The sequence below is a fragment of the Rhinopithecus roxellana genome, chromosome 1 (genome assembly GCF_007565055.1).
Source record: "Rhinopithecus roxellana isolate Shanxi Qingling chromosome 1, ASM756505v1, whole genome shotgun sequence".
NCBI lineage: Eukaryota > Metazoa > Chordata > Mammalia > Primates > Cercopithecidae > Rhinopithecus > Rhinopithecus roxellana.
In genome coordinates, this window is record NC_044549.1 from 79,539,088 (window position 1) to 79,558,782 (window position 19,695).

Here is a 19,695-nt window from a genome sequence, read left to right on the forward strand (position 1 = left end):
TAGCTGGGTGTGGTGGCTCATGCCTATAATCCCAGCTACTCGGGAGCCTGAGACATGAGAATCACTTGAACCCAGGAGACAGAGGTTGCAGTGAGCTCAGATTATGCCACTGCACTCCAGCCTGGGTGACAGAGTGACATTCTGTCTCAAAAAAAAAAAAAAAAAGAAAGAAAGAAAGAAAAAGGGAAAAAAAAAAAAAGAATGAAATCCTGTCATTTGCAACACCATGGGTAGAACTGGAGGACATTATGTTAAGTGAAACAAACCAGGCACAGAAAGACAAGTATCACATGTTCTCACTCATATGTAAGGGCTAAAAAGAGGAACTCACAGAGACAGAAAGTAGAATAATGATGGTAAGTTACCAGAGGCTGGGAAGGGTAGTAAGGGTTTGAGAGGTGGAATAAAGAAAGCATGGTTAAGGGGTACAAAAATTAGTACAAAAGTTAGACCGAAGCTAGTGTTTGGTAGCACAATAGGACAACCATAGTTAAAAATAATTTATCGTATATTTCAAAATCACTGAAGAGTAGAACTGGAATGTTCCTAACACAAAGAAATGATAAATGCTTGAGGGGATGGATATCCCAATAACTCTGATTTGATCATTATACATTGCATGTCTGCATCAAAGTATCACATGTACCCCATATATATGTGCAACTATTATATATCCACAATAATGAAGAATTTTTTGTGGTTTTTTTGTTTGTTTGTTTTTGAGAAGGAGTTTCACTCTTGTTGCCCAGGCTGGAGTGTAATGGTGCAATCTTAGCTCACTGTAACCTCCACCTCCCAGGTTCAGGTGATTCTTCCGTCTCCCAGGTTCAAGCAATCCTCCTGCCTCAGCCTCCTGAGTAGCTGGAATTACAGGAATGTGCCACCACACCCGGCCAATTTTGTATGTTTAGTAGAGACGAGGATTTCACCATGTTGGTCAGGGTGGTCTTGAACTCCTGACCTCAGGTGATCCACCTGCCTTGGCCTCCCAAAGTGCGGGATTTCAGGCATGAGCCACCGCGCCCAGTCAAGAATATTTTTTAAAAAATACTGGGAGGCCGGCTGGGTGCAGTGGCTCACACCTGTAATCCCACCACTTTGGGAGGCCGAGACGGGCGGATCACGACGGCAGGAGATTGAGACCATCCTGGCTAACACGGTGAAACCCCGTCTCTACTAAAAATGCAAAAAAATTAGCCGGGCGTGGTGGCATTCGCCTGTAGTCCCAGCTGCTGGGGAGGCTGAGGCAGGAGAATGGCGTGAACCCGGGAGGCGGAGGTTGCAGTGAGCCGAGATCACACCACTGCACTCCAGCCTGAGTGACAGAGCAAGACATCATCTCAAAAAAATATATATATATATTCGGAGGCCGAGGCAGGTGGATCACGCCGAGGTCAGGAGTTCAAGACCAGCCTGGCCAACACGGTAAAACCCCATCTCTACTAAAAATACAAAAATTAGCTGGGCATGGCGGCGTGTGCCTGTAATCCCAGCTACTCGGGAGGCTGAAGCAGGAGAATTGCTTGAACCAGGACCCGGGAGGTGGAGGTAGTAGTGGGCCCAAGATCGTGCCACTGCACTCCAGCCTGGGCTACAGAGCGAGACTCTATCTCAATCAATCAATCAATCAATCAATCAATCAATAGTTCTGCAGCACTATTCACAATAGCAAAGACATTAAATCAAACTAAATGCCTATCAATGACAGATTGGATAAAGAAAATGTGGTACATATATACCATGAAATACTATGCAGCCATAAAAAAAGAATGGGATCATGTCTTTTATGGGAACATGGATGGAGCTGGAGGCTATTATTCTCAGCTAACTAATGCAGGAACAGAAAACCAAATACTGCATACTCTCTCTCATAAGTGGGAGGAGCTAAATAATGAGACCTTATGAACACAAAGAAGGAAACAACAGACACTGGGTCTACTTGAGGGTGGAGGGTGGGAGGAGGGAGAGGAGCAGAAAAGATAACTATTGGGTACTGGGCTTAACACCTGGGTGATGAAATAATCTGTATAGCAAACCCCCAGGACATGAGTTTACATATGTAACAAACTTTCACATGTACCCAGAAACCTAAAATAAAAGTTAAAAGACAAAAAAACAAAAAGAAACAGTTCACAAACTTTAATAATGAAACAAGGGGGAAAGCTGGGAGCAGTGAGTAATATTTACATTAGGTAAAAAAAGTTTTTGGTTTAAAGTTATCTCCAAAAGATTGGTAAAATCATTAAGTTATCAAGAACTATTTACCAATTGACTAATAACTCAAAGTTTACTGAGTCTTTTCTTTGGTAGCCTATAATGTACAGAGATGATAATCTTTCAGCTGGCGTCTACTTCAAGAAATAATAATTTTCAACTGACTGCAACAAGTAATACACATCCTAACTACTTAGTTACTAGTAAAAGAAAAATGAAAAGGAAAAATAATTATCTGCACTTTAAGAAACCTCAAGGACCATCTCTACAATAAAGGCTATCCTAAATCTCTCTGGTCCCTTTAAAGGATTATTATGCATTTTCTTAGGTTATTTTAGTGTCTGCAGTGACTACAGCCACCTTCTGAGGAAACTCCCGCCCCAGAGCCCCTGCAAGGAAGCAGGGCTAGGTCAGATCAGCTACCGCCAGAACAAATACTAGTAAACAACACACCCAAGGGCACATACTCTACAAGCCAACCAAGCTCTGTTATAACCAACCTGACCTCCTTAGGAGATGAACATTACATTGATCAAAGTGACAAAAATTACACTCTCAATACTTGATCAGTCAACTGGCACTATACATTAATCACAGAAGGCAACTTGTGTGCATTGGTAGTAATGCCTCTCTCATGCCACCAATTATCAAAGGCCAGTGATTTTCAAATAGGATACTGGAGGTGCCTTAAAGGTCACCTGGTGGTACCAATGGTTGTCTTAGGAGAGTCAGGTCCCCCACCCCAGTACATAGAGGCTGCAACGAGCCAAGATCATGCCACTTCACTCCAGCCTGGGTGACAGGGTGAGACCCTCTCTCTCAAAAAAAAAAAAAGTCCTTCTTGGCCAGGTGCCACAGCTCACACCTGTAATCCTAACACTTTGGGAGGCCAGGGTGGGCTGATCACTTGAGGCCAGGAGTTTGAGACTAGCCCGGCTAACATGGTGAAACCATATCTCTACTAAAAATACAAAAAACTTAGCCGGGTATGGTGGTGGGCGCTTGTAATCCTAGCTACTTGGGAGGCTGAGGCACAAGGATCGCTTGAACCTGGGAGGCAGAGGTTGCAGTGAGCCGAAATCATGCCACTGCCCTTCAGCCTGGGCAAAAGAATAAGATTGCTAAAAAAAAAAAAAAAAAAAAAAAAAATCCTTCTCTTGTTACAAGATGTCTTAGAAAAAGTCCTTCTCTAATCTTTTAACAGTTAAATCCTTGTTTCCAAAAGTATGGCACACATGCCAGAGGAGATACTACATGGTGCACAGCCCTTTTAAAATTGTAATAGTAGGCCGGGCGCGGTGGCTCAAGCCTGTAATCCCAGCACTTTAGGAGGCCGAGAAGGGCGGATCACGAGGTCAGGAGATCGAGACCATCCTGGCTAACACGGTGAAACCCCGTCTCTACTAAAAATACAAAAACTAGCCGGGCGAGGTGGCGGGCGCCTGTAGTCCCAGCTACTGGGGAGGCTGAGGCAGGAGAATGGCGTAAACCCGGGAGGCGGAGCTTGCAGTGAGCTGAGATCCGGCCACTGCACTCCAATCCCGGCGACAGAGCGAGACTCCGCCTCAAAAAAAAAAAAATAAATAAATAAATAAAATAAAATAAAAAATAAAATTGTAATAGTTATATGCACCACACTTAATTTAATGTGTATTAGGAAAAAAGACCTAACACTCAAAATCAATATACCATGGATACAAATGCTTAAGATATAGCTAAGTAAAAAAAGGGGGCAGAGGGATGTGAAGAATCCAGTTAAAGAAAAATATTAATAGTACAAATAATATGACAAAGAATGACTGAAACTTAGAAAACAACAATGAATTAAGTTTTTGCATATTTTCTTCTAACATTTTATGGGCTTTTTCTTAAATTCTGAGCTATAGCTCAAACTGCGATTTTTTTAATTTTTATTTATTTTTTATTTTTTTGAGACAGAGTCTCGCTCTGTCACCCAGACTGGAGTGCAATGGCGTGATCTCAGCTCACTGCAACCTCTGCCTCCCAGTTCAAGCGATTCTTGTGCCTCAGCCACCCAAGTAGCTGGGATTACAGGTGTGTGCCACCATACCCAGTTAATTTTTGTATTTTTAATACAGACAGGGTTTCACCATGTTGGCTAGGTTGGTCTCAAACACCAGACCTCAAGTGATCCCACCCGCGTTGGCCTCCCAAAGTGCTGGAATTACAGGCATCAGCCACTGTGCCCAGCCTCAAACTGTTATTTTTAAAATCGTCAACTTTCCCAACACTATTTGCTCAAACAAAAAACTATTTCCCATTGATATGTAAGGCTCTAATAGTACCTTCTAATAAATTCCACCTGCTATTCCTATGTCCTATCATTTTAATCAATTCTCTACAGTGAAAGACAGCAGGAAGATGGAAAGAAACCAAGTCCTTACATTATTTCAACTATAAATTCAATTGTGCCTTGAGTCAGGCTTACCTGTGAACTTTGCAATAACATGAATCAATAAACTTTGTTTTCTTATGCCAGTTTGGGCTACCTTTGTAGTCTTTTCTTTTTTTGAGACAGAGTCTCCAGAGTCTCGTTCTGTCACCAAGGCCAGAGTGCAGTGGCACAATTGTGGCTCACCCCAGCCTCAATTTCCAGGACTCAAGTGATCCTCCCACCTTAGCCTCCTCAGTAGCTGGGACTACAGGCATACACCACCACACCTGGCTAATTTTTAAATTTTCTGTAGAGATGGAGTCTTGCCATGTTGCCCAGGCTGGTCTCAAACTCCTGGCCTCAAATGATCCTCCTGCCTCCACCTCCCAAATTGCTGGGATTACAGGCTACCACATCCGGTCTTCCTGTCACTTTTAACAGAAAGAATCATGGTTGCTTTTTTTCCTTGACAGCAGAAAGCACTACTATATCTTAATTCACTAGATCTCAACATTCTTCCTGGCTTTGTATAGGACTGCATCTATAGAAAGTTTGACTCTTTCCCCTACCAGCTGTGATTAATATAATCCTTCTCAGTTGCTAAATAGAAGTACTTGGTAAGAGTTAATTATATCCTATTCTTTGTAAGCTGTTATATCATCTTTAATATCCAACCAACTAAATGCTGAACTACTGGGCCATTTTTGTCAAAATCACTAATTCATCACAATATCTCATCAAACCAGTTCAACACATCTCATTTACGCATTCCTAAAGGAAATGACTACCTTTTTTAAAAAAAGGACTTTCTGTTATAAACCACTTAGACTAAATACCAAGTTCTTTTGGCATTCATAGGATAATTTCTCCTGATACTTTTTCCAAGACAAATATAGATTTATAGAATATAGACGTTTAAATTTTAACAAAGATATCTCTACAGCTTATCAGAAAACAATAGGAGATTCTCCCAGCACGTAAATGCCTTGATAAACAGCTACTATTTTCTTCTGAGAAACACATTCTTCAAGACCCATAAAGAGCACCTCACACACTGAATTGCCCTCAGAGGGAGGATAAAACGGTCGTTGGTTTCTACAAAGAGAATGAAAATGGTTTAAGATGAGACTTTTTTTTTTCCAGGTAATTGGGGGGATAAGAAATACAGCTGGGGCTCAAATCCAGAGATACCTAGTCCAGTTAGATGGTGCTATGGACTGAATCCCCCAAAAATTCACATAAAAGCTCTAACCTCCAATCACATTTAGAGACAGGGCCTTTGGGAGGTAATTAGGTCAGGAGTGTAGAGCTCACATGATGGCATTAGTGCCCTTATAAGAGGAAACACAAGACATCTCTCTCTCTCTTTCTCTCTACCATGTGAGGACATAGCAAGGACACAGCCATCTGCAAGCCAGGAAGAGGACCCTCACCAGGAACAAAATTGGTAAGCACCTTGATTTTAAACTTCCCCCAGCCTCCAGAACCAAGAGAAATAGATTTCTGTTATTTAAGACATCCAGGCCAGGTTCGCAGTGGCTTTTGCCTATAATCCCAGCACTTTGGGAGACCGAGGCAGGTAGATTACTTGAGGCCAGCAGTGACCAGTCTGGCCAACACGGCGAAACCGTCTCTACTAAAATTACAAAAATTAGCTGGGCATGGTGGCACACACCTGTAATCACAGCTACTCAGGAAGCTGAGGCACGAGCATGGCTTGAACCCATGAGGTAGAGGTTGCAGTGAGCCCACATGGTGCCACCGCACTCCACCCTGGGGGACAGAGTGAGACCCTGTCTCAAAACAAAAACAAAACAAAACAAAAAGACACTCAGTCTTGTATTTTGTTATAGTAGCCACAGCAGACTAATACAGATGGTTTGTGGGAAGACGAGACAAATATTTGAAAATAGGATGCACTGGTATGGTTGCCATATGCACAGATCCTACTCTTTTACCTTTCTAGCTTCTAGGAAACATGGTTAACTAGATATTCCCACCTGTCCTCACAGAAGGCAACAGACAAAATATTAGCATTTGGCCTTCTTTTTTCATTGTTGTTGTTACTTCTCATTCTACCAGCCTAAGCCAAATCTTCAGTTTCTTCCTATCATCTCTTCTTCACTTCAATTTTTTCTTTAAGGCCCAAATTGTCTTTAAAATTCACATTTACTCACCTTGACTTTGGGCAAAAATAAATGAATACAGCTCTGCATCTTCAAACTCTTAAGAGGCAGTGGGGAAGGATGGAAAGTACAGTACTGGTACCAAAACCATGTTTTGGTTCTAATTAGATGTGTCCTTGTGGGAAATCATTAGTCAGTCTATGCCTCAGTTTCTGCTTCCATAACATGAGGGTGTACCTTCCACATCAATGGTCCATTGTTGCTCACTGATGGAGTGGGGCAAGGTGAGCCTGAAGAAGTAAGGAGAGAGAAGACTATGTAGGGATTGTGGGCTACATTTAAGAAGCTGCTGGAGAATTTTTAACCTTGAATGAGTCAAAAATACAGGCTGGGAAGGCGGGAGCTCAGCCACTACTGGTGAGGAGCTATAGGAATTACAAATGCAACAGACAGCCTAACAGCAGCTCTGGAGGAAAGGTGAGATATAGAGATGGTACAGGGTGCTGAGCAGGATTATGGACAGAAATTTGTGAGAAACTAGAACTGTTAGAAGAGCAGCAGCAGCAGTAGTGGGAACAATGGACTATGTGTTCTTCGAAGCACAAAAGTTAACTTCAGGTGAAGTTGAGTAAGTTACTTTTTTTTTTTTTTTTTTTTTTGAGACAGAGTCTCGCTCTGTCTCCCGGGCTGGAGTGGCCGGATCTCAGCTCACTGCAAGCTCCGCCTCCCGGGTTCACGCCATTCTCCTGCCTCAGCCTCCCAAGTAGCTGGGACTACAGGCGCCCGCCACCTCGCCCGGCTAGTTTTTTGTATTTTTTTAGTAGAGATGGGGTTTCACCGTGTTAGCCAGGATGGTCTCGATCTCCTGACCTCGTGATCCGCCCGTCTCGGCCTCCCAAAGTGCTGGGATTACAGGCTTGAGCCACCGCGCCCGGCGAGTAAGTTACTTTTATAACTCCTACCTAATCTCAAAATAAAGTTAAAAAAAAAAAAAAGCTCTAATTCACAGCATATACCATAGTCAACTTTGAGTTCAAAGTGGATCAAAGGCCAAATGTAAGAGCTAAATCTATATAATTCTTAGAAGAAAACATAGTAATAAATCTTCACAACCTTGATTAGGCAATGGTTTCTTAGATATGACACCAAAATCACTAACAACAAAACGAAACATAAATAAATTAGATATCATCAAAATTTAAAACCTTGTTTCAATAACAACAAAAACCCCAAGGTGATAGTGGTATTAGGAGGTGAAACCTTTGGGAGGTGATCAGGTCGTGAGGGCAGAGCCCTCATGACTGGGATTAGTGCTCTTACAAAAGAGACTCGAGAGCTAGCTCTCCACCATGCAAAGACACTGCCAAAAGGTGCCATCTATGCATCAGAAAAAGTACCCTCACCAAACCCCACATCAGCCAGTACCTTGATCTTGGACTTCCGAGCCTCCAGAGCTATGAGAAACAAACACATTGTTTATAAGCTGCCCAGTTTGTGATATTTTGTGAGAAGACTGAACAGGCTGAAACACAATATAACTAATAAGGGTCTGGTATATAGAATACATAAAGAACTCCTACAATATAACAGTAAGAAGACAAATAACCCAATTTTAAAATGGGCACAAATGTGAATAGACACTTCTCCAAAACATAAAAATGAAAATGGCCAATAAACACATGAAAAAACACTGTTCAGCATTAGTTACTAGGGAAATGCAAATATAATCACAGTAAGACACGGCTCATACCCACTAGGACACCTGTAATCAAAAGGACAGACGATAACAAGAGTCGGCAAGGATGCAGAGAAATTGGAACCCTCATGTATCAGTAGTGGAAAACAGTTTAGCAGTTTCTCAAGAAGTTACAACATAGAGTTACAGTATAGCCCTGCAATTTCAATGCTAGGTATATATCCAAGAAAAGTGAAAACACATGTTCACACAAAAACTGGTACACAAATTTTCATAGTAGTAATACTCACAATAGCCAAAAAGTAAAAACAAGCCTGGACAACATAGTGAGACTCTGTCTCCTCAAAAAAGTTTAAAAATTAGCCAGGCCGCAGTGGCTCACACCTGTAATCCCAGCACTTTGGGAGGCTAAGGCAGGCGGATCATGAGGTCAGGAGATTGAGACAACCCTGGCTAACACAGTGAAACTCGTCTCTACTAAAAACATAAAAATTAGCCGGGCGTGGTGGTGGGCGCCTGTAGTCCCAGCTACTTGGGAGGCTGAAGCAGGAGAATGGCGTGAACCCGGGAGGCGGAGCTTGCAGTGAGCCGAGATCGCGCCACTGCACTCCAGCCTGTGCGACACAGCGAGACTCCATCTAAAAAAAAAAAAAAAAAGATTAGCCAGGCATGGTGGTAGGCACTTGTAGTCCCAGCTACTCAGGAGGCTGAGGCAGGAGGGTTGCTTGAGCCCAGGCGGTCAATGCCACAGTAAACTATGATCATGCTATTGTGCTCCAGCCTGGGCAATAGAGCAAGACCCTGTTAAAAAAAAAAAATCCAAATTTTCATTAAATAATGAATAAACAAGATGTGATATATCCATACAAAGGTATATTATTCAACCATAAAAAGGAATAAAGTATATATACATACTACAACATGGACGAACGTATATGATTCCACTCCCATGAAAAGCATACTGACAGAAATTTATTAGGGGCTGCCAGGCACCAGGGAAAAAGGGGAATGGGTATGCATTTCTTTTTGGGGTGAAGAAAACGTCCTGCAATTAGATAGTGGTGTTAGTTGCACGTCCTGTGAAAAACTCAAAACCAATGAATTATACACTTTAAAAGTGTGAATTTTATATGTGAATATCTGAATTTTTAAAAACGGAAATGAAGACACAATAATTCAAACCTTAAAAAGGCATAAAATTTTAATTATAGTCTCTCTCCCATTGAGCTTGAGGTTTTCTTCCTTCGATAACCATTGTTAAACAATTTCCTATGTATCTTTCAAAGAAAAACTATGTATGTACTTTTCCTTAACATAAATTATATTCTGTGGGAGGCTGAGGCAGGAGAATTGCTTGAACCCAGGAGGCGGAGGTTTTGGTGAGCCAAGATTGCGCCATTGCACTCCAGCCTGGGCAACAAGAGTGAGACTCCATCTCCAAAAAAAAAAAAAAAAAAAAAAAAAAAAATTACATTCTGTTCTGTTCTCACTGCTTTACACACTGCTTTTTTCCTTAAGATCTTGAAGATCATAATATTTCAGTACACAATCTACTCATTAATTCTAAAGATGGTTTGAACTTTCCTGCTTCTTCCCTTGCTCACACTTAGGAACTGATTCACCATTTATCTGCCTATCAAATTCCATCCAGCAGGGGAAATAAGTGATTTCTATTGCCTCTTTGTGTAATTTCTGTAATTTTTCCTCAATAAATATTGTGTATAATTTTTTAATTATATAAGCTGAAATTTTAAATTATGCAGCCCTAAAGGTTCAAATCAATTTTCACCTTCCACCAGAAAATTTCACTTAGTCTCTGGACCACTGACGATATAGTTTGTTTTGTTTTGTTTTGTTTTTGAGATACAGTCTGGCCTTGTCACCTAGGCTGGAGAGCAGTGGCACGATCTCAGCTTATTGCAACCTCCGCCTCCCAAGTTCAAGCAATTCTCCTGCCTCAGCCACTCAAGTAACTAGGATTCCAGGTGTGCACCACCCCACCTGGCTAATTTTTTTGTATTTTTAGTAGAGACGGAGTTTCGCCACGTTGCCCAGGCTGGTCTCAGACTCCTGAACTCAAGTGATCCACCCACCTCAGCCTCCCAAAGTGCTGGGACTACAGGCATGAGCCAGCACACCTGGCTGACTTGTCTCTTCAGTTAAATTCTGGAGAGCAAGGATTTTTATGTCTTGATCTACTGATTAACGTAACAGAATCCTTTGCGCATGTTAGGTGCTCATTATGGCCTATGCAAACAGTCCCAGTGCTCCTACTGTAATAGGTACCAACAAAAATTTAGTGATGCTACCCTCATACTGATCCTGTATTACTTATAAAGGACTCTAAGCTTAGGTAGGAATTCACTAAATGAGTAATACGGATAGAATTGAAATAAGCTAGACCAAAAGAGTACCTAGTTCATTATTTCAGAAAAACTCAATAAATAATTACAATTGCCAACTTTATCAAGTGTTTTCCTTGTGCCAGGCACTGTGTTGTATCAATCAATCCTCAGAATATACTAGAAATGAGAACTATTAAAATTATCATCTCACTTCATCTGCCCATGGTTGTAAACTATTATCAGTCAGAATACCTACATTCAGGAAACCTAACTTTATGTCATTGACATAGGTCACTGGTCTGAGTTCATTATTCTTTCGTCCAAACAGAAGCAAGTGTCTACTGTGCATTTCACAGGATCGTAAAGCATTTTGCCAACTAAAGGATCACAAAAATGCTAAAAGCAGTTCATACAACTCATAAAATAGCCCTAGGTACTATTATTACATTTAGTATTAGCATGTAAACAGGAACACTTTGAGAAATGAGGTAAACTATTACTACCAAGAATTTAAGAATTTTAGTTCAAACCAAACACCGCATGTTCTCACTCATAGGTGGGAACTGAACAATGAGATCACTTGGACTCGGGAAGGGGAATGTCACACACTGGGGTCTATCATGGGGAGGGGGGAGGGGGGAGGAGGGAGGGATTGCATTGGGGAGTTATACATGATATAAATGATGAATTGATGGGTGCTGGCGAGTTGATGGGTGCAGCACACCAGCATGGCATAAGTATACATATGCAACAAACCTGCACGTTATGCACATGTACCCTAGAACTTAGAGTATAATAAAGAAAAAAAAAAAAAAAAAAAAAAAAAAAAACAAATGAGGAGATGAAAAAAAAAAAAAAAGAAAAAAAAAAAAAAGAATTTTAGTTCAAACTACCACTGGCATTTCACGTCTTCTTTGCTTCAGTTTCCCCTAAATAGTAAACAAAAGTAGCTTAATTTTGTACCCAGGATAACACAGTATAGTGGGGGGAAATCAGGCTTCAGAATCAAAAGGACCGGGGTTCAAATCCTGGCTTACTAAGCAAGTGATATGGGGCAAGTTACCTCTTTTAAGTTTCAGTTCCCTTATTTAAAAAGAGTTTAGCCGGGCACGGTGGCTCATGCCTATAATCTCAGCACTTTGGGAGGCGGGGGGGGGGGGGGGGATCACGAGGTCAGGAGTTTAAGACCAGCCTGGCCAAGATGGTGAAACCCCATTTCTACTAAAAATACAAAAATTAGCCGGGCGTGGTGGTGGGCATCTGTAATCCCAGCTACTCAGGAGGCTGAGGCAGAGAATTGCTTGAACCCAGGAGGCAGAGGTTGCAGTGAGCCAAGATTGTGCCACTGCACTCCAGCCTGGGTGACAGAGTAAGACTCCATCTCAAAAAAGAGTTTATGGGCTAGACACGATGGCTCACGCCTGTAATCCCAGCACTTTGTGAGGCTGAGGTGGGCAGATCACGAGGTCAAGAGTTTGAGACCAGCCTGACCAACATGATGAAACCCCGCCTCTACTAAAAATACAAAAATTAGCTGGATGCGGTGCCACGTGCCTGTAATCCCAGCTATTCAGGAGGTTGAGGCAGGAGAATCGCTGGAACTCAGGAGACAGAGGTTGCAGTGAGCTGAGATTGCACCACTGCACTCTAGCCTGGGTGACAAAGCGAGACTCTGTTTCAAAAAAAAAAGTCTAAAGCCAGGCATGGCGGCTCATGCCTATAATCCTAGCACTTTGGGAGACTAAGGCACGTGGACTGTGGGAGGCTGAGGCAGGCAGATCACTTGAGCCAGGAGTTCAAGACCAGTCTGGGCAACACAGCAAAACCCTGTCTCTACAAAAAAAATAAAAAACAAAAAAGTAGCCAGGCTGTAGTCCAGCTACTTGACAGGCTGAGGTGACAGAATTGCTTGAGCCTGGGAGGTCCAGGCTGCAGTGCACTGTAGCCTGGTGACAGAGCATGATCCTGTCGCAAATAAATAAATAAAATCTATATATTACTTAATAATTAGAGTGACGGAAAGGAATAAATGAGGCTGAGTAAAATGGCTCACGCCTGGGATCTCAACACTGGGAGGTGGAGGCAGGAGGATCCCTTGAGCCTAGGAGTTCAAGATCACACTGGGTGACACAAAAATAAAACAATTTATTTGGGCTTGGTGGCACACACCTGGAGTACCAGTTACTTGTGAAACTGAGGTGGGAGGATCACTTGAACCCAAGAGTTCAAGACTGCAGTAAGTCATGATCACACACCACTGCACTCCAGCCTGGGCAACAAAGTGAGACGCTGTCTCAAAAAAAAAAAAAGAAAGAAAGAAATGAGATATACAAATAAAGTTTCTCTTTAAAGTAAATTTTCTGTTAAAGTCATAGAACAATCAAAGAAACAACTGGGCTCATAGTTTTGCATCTTCTGTGCGAATCCACAACCTTCAAAGCCTGTCAACCACAACAGAGCCTGAAGTTGCTGAGCCCCTGATGTGTGCCAGGCACTGTGCTTAGCGCCTCGCACACTTGATTTAACTCTTAGGGAACTCTGTGAAGTTGGTTCCTGTTTATACCAGCGGAGATGAAGCATACAGAGTGAGTGACTTCATCAAAATACTATATCTAGTAAGTACTCAAACCAGGATGCCAGCCCTGGTCTGACTTTACAATTCACTTTACTACTTTAGCCTACCTCCCACAAGTCAACTAATCAAAGCATCTCAAGCCAGAGAGTGTAAAACTGCAACTGTTAAACTTTTTGTTTCCAACATCCCTTTATACTCTTAAAATGTATTGAGGCTCTCAAAGAACTCCTGTTGGTATTTCTTTTCATTTTTTGAGATAGAGTTTCATTCTTGTTGCCTAGGCTGGAGTGCAACGGCACAGTCTCAGCTCACTGCAACCTCCAACTCCCCAGTTCAAGTGATTCTCCTGCCTCAGCCTCCTGAGTATCAGGGATTACATGTACGCGCCATCACGCCCGGCTAATTTTTTTTTTTGGTATTTTTAGTAGAGATGGGTTTCATCATGTTGGCCAAGCTAGTCTTGAACTTCTGACTTCAGGAGATCCACCCACCTCGGCCTCCTAAAGAGCTGGGATTACAGGCATGAGCCACCATGTCCGGCCTAGAACTCTTGTTTATATGGGTTACGTCTATCAACATTCACCATTGTAGAAACTAAAAGTGATCATTTAAAAAAATTGTTATTTTTAAATAATAACCTATTACTCATTAACATATTCCATTTTCATGAAAAGTAACTATACTCAGGTTGAGTATTCCTTATCCAAAATGCTTGGTGGGATCAGAAGTGTTTTGGATTTCAGATGTTTTCAGATTCTAGAATATATGAATTATACTTACTCAGTTGGACATCCCAAATCCAACAACCTGAAATCCAAAATGCTCCAATAAGCATTTCCTTTAAGCATCATATCAGTACTCAGAAAGTTTCAGATTTTGGAGCGTTTCGGATTTTGAATGTTTAGGAAAAAACCACCTGTATTCCTAAATAAAACAAAAACTTTACTGAGAAGATGGCATCGTTTACACGTTTGCAAATATCTTTAATGTCTGATTTAATAGAAATAACTAGATTCTCATATCTGCTTCAACGTTCATTCTTTTTTTAAAAAATTTGTTTTTCTTTAATGTTTGCTCTTGGCAGAATCATTCTATGTTCATTATATTGCAATACATCGTTCTGGTTGAAGAACATGAAGAAAAGCCACACATAGTTTGAAAACATCCTGGCCGGGCGCGGTGGCTCACGCCTGTAATCCCAGCACTTTGGGAGGCCGAGGCGGGTGGATCACGGGGTCAGGAGTTTGAGACCAGCCTGACCAACATGATGCAACCCCGTCTCTACTAAAAATACAAAAATTAGCCAGGCGTGGTGGCATGCACCTGTAATCCCAGCTACTCAGGAGGCTGAGGCAGGAGAATTGCTTGAATCCGGGAGGCGGAGTTGCAGTGAGCCGAGATTGGGCCACTGCACTCCAGCCTGAGCAACAGAGCGAGCCTCTGTCTCAAAAAAAAAAAAAGAAAAGAAAAGAAAAGAAAACATCCTACAAATCTCCTGAAATGGTCTCAGAGATGCCCAGAAGTCCTCAGACCACATTTTGACAACAGCTGGTTTACAAGAAAAACAGAAAAGCATATGTGAAGAGAAAATTCAAAAACATACTCCAAACATGCCTACACATAATGATCATCTGGAACTGATTCTGATTAAGCAGATGGGTGAGCCCCAGAATCCTCATATGTAATAAATGCTCCAGATGATTCTTATAATAAGAAAAACAAAATAACTCAAATAGAATCCCAATGATACAAAAATAGCTTAAATTTACCAAGATATAAATGTTTAGCCTTATTTTCAATAAGCATTAACAGATATTTCCATATCCCAGGTAAAACAGAACATAATCCTTTATTTCAAAGTTACATAATGGTGTAGAATTTTCAGGCACATATACCCTTGGCTCTCAAAGAGCTCAAAGTTACTAAAGTTTATATCCTAAAACCCAAGCTTAGAAACATTTCAAAATAAATCTTTGATTATATAAGATTATAACTGCTCTCAGGTAAGGCAGTAAACGCTTGTTGCCTTCCAATACCATTCCTCCTTCTCCTTTTATTAATATAGGCATATCTTGTTTTATTGTGCATCATTTTATTGTGCTTTGCAGTTACCAGTTTCTACAAATTACAGGTTTGTGGCAAGCCTACATTAAGCAAGTCTATCGGCATCATTTTTCCAACAATGACACTTTGTGTCTCTGTGTTACATTTTGGTAATTCTCACAACTGTCATTCCAACAATGACTTTGTGTCTCTGTGTTACATTTTGGTAATTCTCACAATATTTCAACCTTTTTTGTTACTATTGTATCTGTTACAGTGGTCTGTGATAAGTTATCTTTGATGTTACTATTGTAATTGTTTTGGGGCACCACAAACCATGCCCATATAAGATGGCAAATTTAATCAATAAATACATGTATTCTCCCAGTTCCACTGACCAGCTATTACCCCATCTCTCTCCCTCTCCTCAGGCCTCCCTATTTCGTAAGACACAACAATATTGCAATTGGGGCAATGAATAACTCTATAATGGCCTCTAAGTGTTTAAGTAAAAGGATGAGTCACACATTTCTCACTTTAAATCAAAAGCTATAAATTATTTAAGTTTAATGAGGAAGGCATGTCAAAAGCTGAGATAGGCCGAAAGCTAGGCCTCTTGGACCAAAGAGCCAACTTGTGAATGCAAAGGAAAAGTTTTTTTTCTTTCTCTTTTTTATGCAACAGGGTCTCACCATGTTGCCCAGTCTGGTTTCGAACTCCTGGGCTCAAGGAATCCTACTGCCTCAGCCTCCCAAAATGATGATATTACAGGCCTGAGCCACCACACCCAGCCAAAGGAAAAGTTCTTGAAGGAAATTAAAGGTGCTACTCCAGTGAACACATGAATAAGAAAGTGAAACAGCCTTACTGCTGATGTGGAGAAAGTCTGAGTGGTCTGGATAGAAGAGCAAACCAGCTACAACATTCCCTAAGCCAGAAGCCTAATTCAGAGCAAGAGCCTAACTCTTTTCAATTCTGTTTTTCAATTCTGTTACGGCTGAGAGAGGTGAGGAATCTGCAGAAGAAAAGTTGGAAGCTAGCTAAAGTTGGTTCATGAGGTTTAAGGAAAGAAGCTGTCTCCATAACGTAAAAGTGCAAGGTGAAGCTGCAAGGACTGATAGACAGCTGCAGCAACTCATCCAGAAAATCTAAGAGAAATGATGAAGGTGGCTACACTAAATAACAGATTTTCATTGTAGATGAAACAGCCTTCTATTGGAAGACTATGCCCTCTAATATGAAAGTCTTAGGGCTTTCATAGCTAGAGAAAAGTGAGTATCTGGCTTCAAAGTTTCAAAGGACAGGCTGACAGCCAGGTACAATGGCTCACGCCTGTAATGCCAGCACTTTAGGAGGTGGAGGCAGGAGGATCCCTTGAAGCCAGGAATTTGAGACCAGTCTGGACAACAAAGCAAGACTCCATCTCTACAAAAAATTTAAAAATTAGTCTGGTGCATAAGCATACGCCTGCAGTATCAGCTACCGGGGAAGCTGAGACAGAAGGATCACCTGAGCTGGGAGTTCGAGGCTTCAGTGAGCCATGATTGCATCACTGCACTCCAGCCTGGGTGACAGAGTAAGACCATCTCAAAAAAAAAAAAAAGAAAAAAGAAAAGAAAAGAACGTCTGCTTTGTAAAATTATATTTATGAAGAGTTTTTTGTTTTTTGGTGTTTTTTTTTTTGAGACAAAGTCTTGCTCTGTTGCCCAGGCAGGAGTACAATCTCAGTTCACTGCAACCTCTGTCTCCCAGGTTCAAGTGATTCTCCTGCCTCAGTCTCCCAAGTAGCTGGGATTACAAGAATGTGCCACCAAGCCGGCTAATTTTTGTATTTTTTAAGTAGAGACACGGTTTTACCATGTTGGCTACAGTGGTCTTGAACTCCTGACTTCAAGTGATCCACCCTCCTCAGACTCCCAAAGTGCTGGGATCACAGGCATGAGCCACTGCACTTGGCTTATGAAGAGTCTAATGATCTCACAAACTGTTTATGAGAATATTTATGAATAAAAGCAGACTCTTAGTAGACATGCTTAGGAGACTGCCGCCCAGACTATGCTTTGGAAGTGTCCCTCCTATTGCAGGGTTGAGCCTAAGTGACTACTACTGCTACCGAAACCTTGTCTCCTAACCACAAGTGAACAAAATGGGACACCTCTCCCATGCTGAGCCAATCAGATACTCCAGTATTAAGCTTCAGCCTCATTCCAGAAAAAGAGTTTGGCTAAAATCAGTACCATGGAAACCCAAAGTCAAGCAGAGTAATGGGGGACCAGAAAATGAGGCCACTGCAGCACAAACCAGCTTCAGCATGGAGAATGGAACAGACATGCAAAGAGCAAAGATTAAAAAAAAAAAAAACACAGCTCCAGAGACAAAGGCAAAAGCCTGGGGCTTTCCAAATCCCACAAGTTCATCCCTGCTTCCCACACACTTGGATTCCAAAAGACTGCCTGGAATCCTTATAATCACTATCCCTTTACTTAAGTTTATTTGAGGTTTCTGTTCCTAACAATCAAATTAATCCTTGACAGTTACAAAATTATATAAAGAAAAAAAGCATTAACAAAAATGCCAAATATTAATAGCAGTTGCCTCTTAGTAGAATTAAGAGTGATATTTTCGGCCGGACGCGGTGGCTCAAGCCTGTAATCCCAGCACTTTGGGAGGCCGAGACGGGCGGATCACAAGGTCAGGAGATCGAAACCATACTGGCTAATATGGTGAAACCCCGTCTCTACTAAAAAATACAAAAAACTAGCTGGGCGCGGTGGCAGGCACCTGTAGTACCAGCTACTCGGGAGGCTGAGGCAGGAGAATGGCGTAAACCTGGGAGGCGGAGCTTGCAGTGAGCTGGGATTGCACCACTGCACTCCAGCCTGGGCGACAGAGCGAGACTCCGTCTCAAAAAAAAAAATTAAAATTAAAAAAAGAGTGATATTTTCTAGTGTTTAGTGTTTATAATTTCTTTTCTTTTCTTTTTTTTTTTTTTTTGAGACAAAGTCTCACTCTATTGCCAGGTGGGAGTGCAGCGGTGTGATCTCACTGCAACCTCCGCCTCCCAGGTTCAAGCGATTCTCCTGTCTCAGCCTCCTAAGTACTGGGACTACAGGCATATGCCACCACACCCAGCTGATTTTTGTATTTTTAGTAGAGACGGGGTTTCACCATGTTGGCCAGGGTGGTCTCGATCTCTTGACCTTGCGATCTGCCCGCCTTGGCCTCCCAAAGTGCTGGGATTACAGGCGTGAGCCGCCAAGCCTGGCCTAATGTTTATAATTTCTTTACTTGCCAAGTTTTCAGCAATGAGTATGTTATCATTCACTCAGGAAAAAAAAAAAAAAACCTTGAATAAATAAGGTAATTCTGTATTCAGATAATTAAGGCTTTACTAAATAATTCACAATTTCAAAGCTAAAAGTGAGGTACAGTATATCAAACCCAGGAGGTTTCAAACCTTGTTCCAGAGGACACTCTTGATTCTGTGGTAATGCCTCCACAGCCACTTCAGGTGAAAAGCAGCTCAGCACACCCCCTGCAGTCAACACCTTGTTCAGTTACTTCCTAGCTCAAAGACCTCCTTAACCCTTCACTTAGGACAGGGCCTTAAAAGACATTTTATGCAAGGTGAAACACTCCCCCTTCTATTCAGAGCTTTAGCCAACTGTATCAGAATGGGAACCTGCCCCAAACCAGGCCAGATTATCTTCCTCTGGCTTTGGAAGACAGTTAAAGATTCACTTTTTTCACTGAAGTGGCTAAAAACGTTAACTTCTCACCTTAAAGATCAGAGAAGGACTGGGCCTGGTGGCTCACACCTATAATCTCAGCACTTTGGAAGGCAGAGGCAGCAGGATAATTTGAGGCCAGAAGTTTGAGACCAGCCTGGGCAAAATAGCAAGACCTCGTCTCCACAAAAAAATTTTAAAATAGCCGGGTGTAGCGGTGCATGTCTGTAGTCCTAGATACTCAGGAGGATCCCTTGAGTTTAGGAGTTCGAGGCTGTAGTGAGTTATGATCATGCCACTGCACTCCAGTCTGAGCCAGACCATATCTCTAAGGTAAAAAAAAAAAAAAAAAAAAAGCTAGACACGGTGGCTCACACCTGTAATCCCAGCACTTTGGGAGGCTGAGGCATGGTTATCACCGAGGTCAGGAGTTCAACACTAGCCTGGCCAACATGGTGAAATCCTGTCTCTACTAAAAAAAAAAAAAAAATACAAAAATTAGCTGGGTGTGGTGGCATGCACCTGTAGTCCCAGCTATTTGGGAGGCTGAGGCAGGAGAATCCCTTGAACCTA

General features: G+C 41.8%; 1 protein-coding gene across 6 annotated transcripts in view; it reads right to left on the reverse strand.

The window, feature by feature from the left end:
- Positions 1 to 19,695, reverse strand: part of DENND6A (DENN domain containing 6A) — an 87,013-nt gene that overhangs the window by 63,143 nt on the left and 4,175 nt on the right. Inside the window, exon 1 of one of the 6 annotated variants that reach the window (XM_030926699.1) lies at positions 8,161 to 8,327. The exons of 3 other annotated variants lie outside the window; for them this stretch is intronic. In XM_030926699.1, coding sequence (XP_030782559.1) covers positions 8,161 to 8,208 — 48 coding nt within the window. In that variant the 5' untranslated portion in view covers positions 8,209 to 8,327. Of the gene's footprint in view, positions 1 to 6,786; positions 7,014 to 8,160; positions 8,328 to 19,695 lie in introns of those variants that run through there. 2 more of the 6 variants (XM_030926710.1, XM_030926712.1) reach the window with 2 other exon arrangements.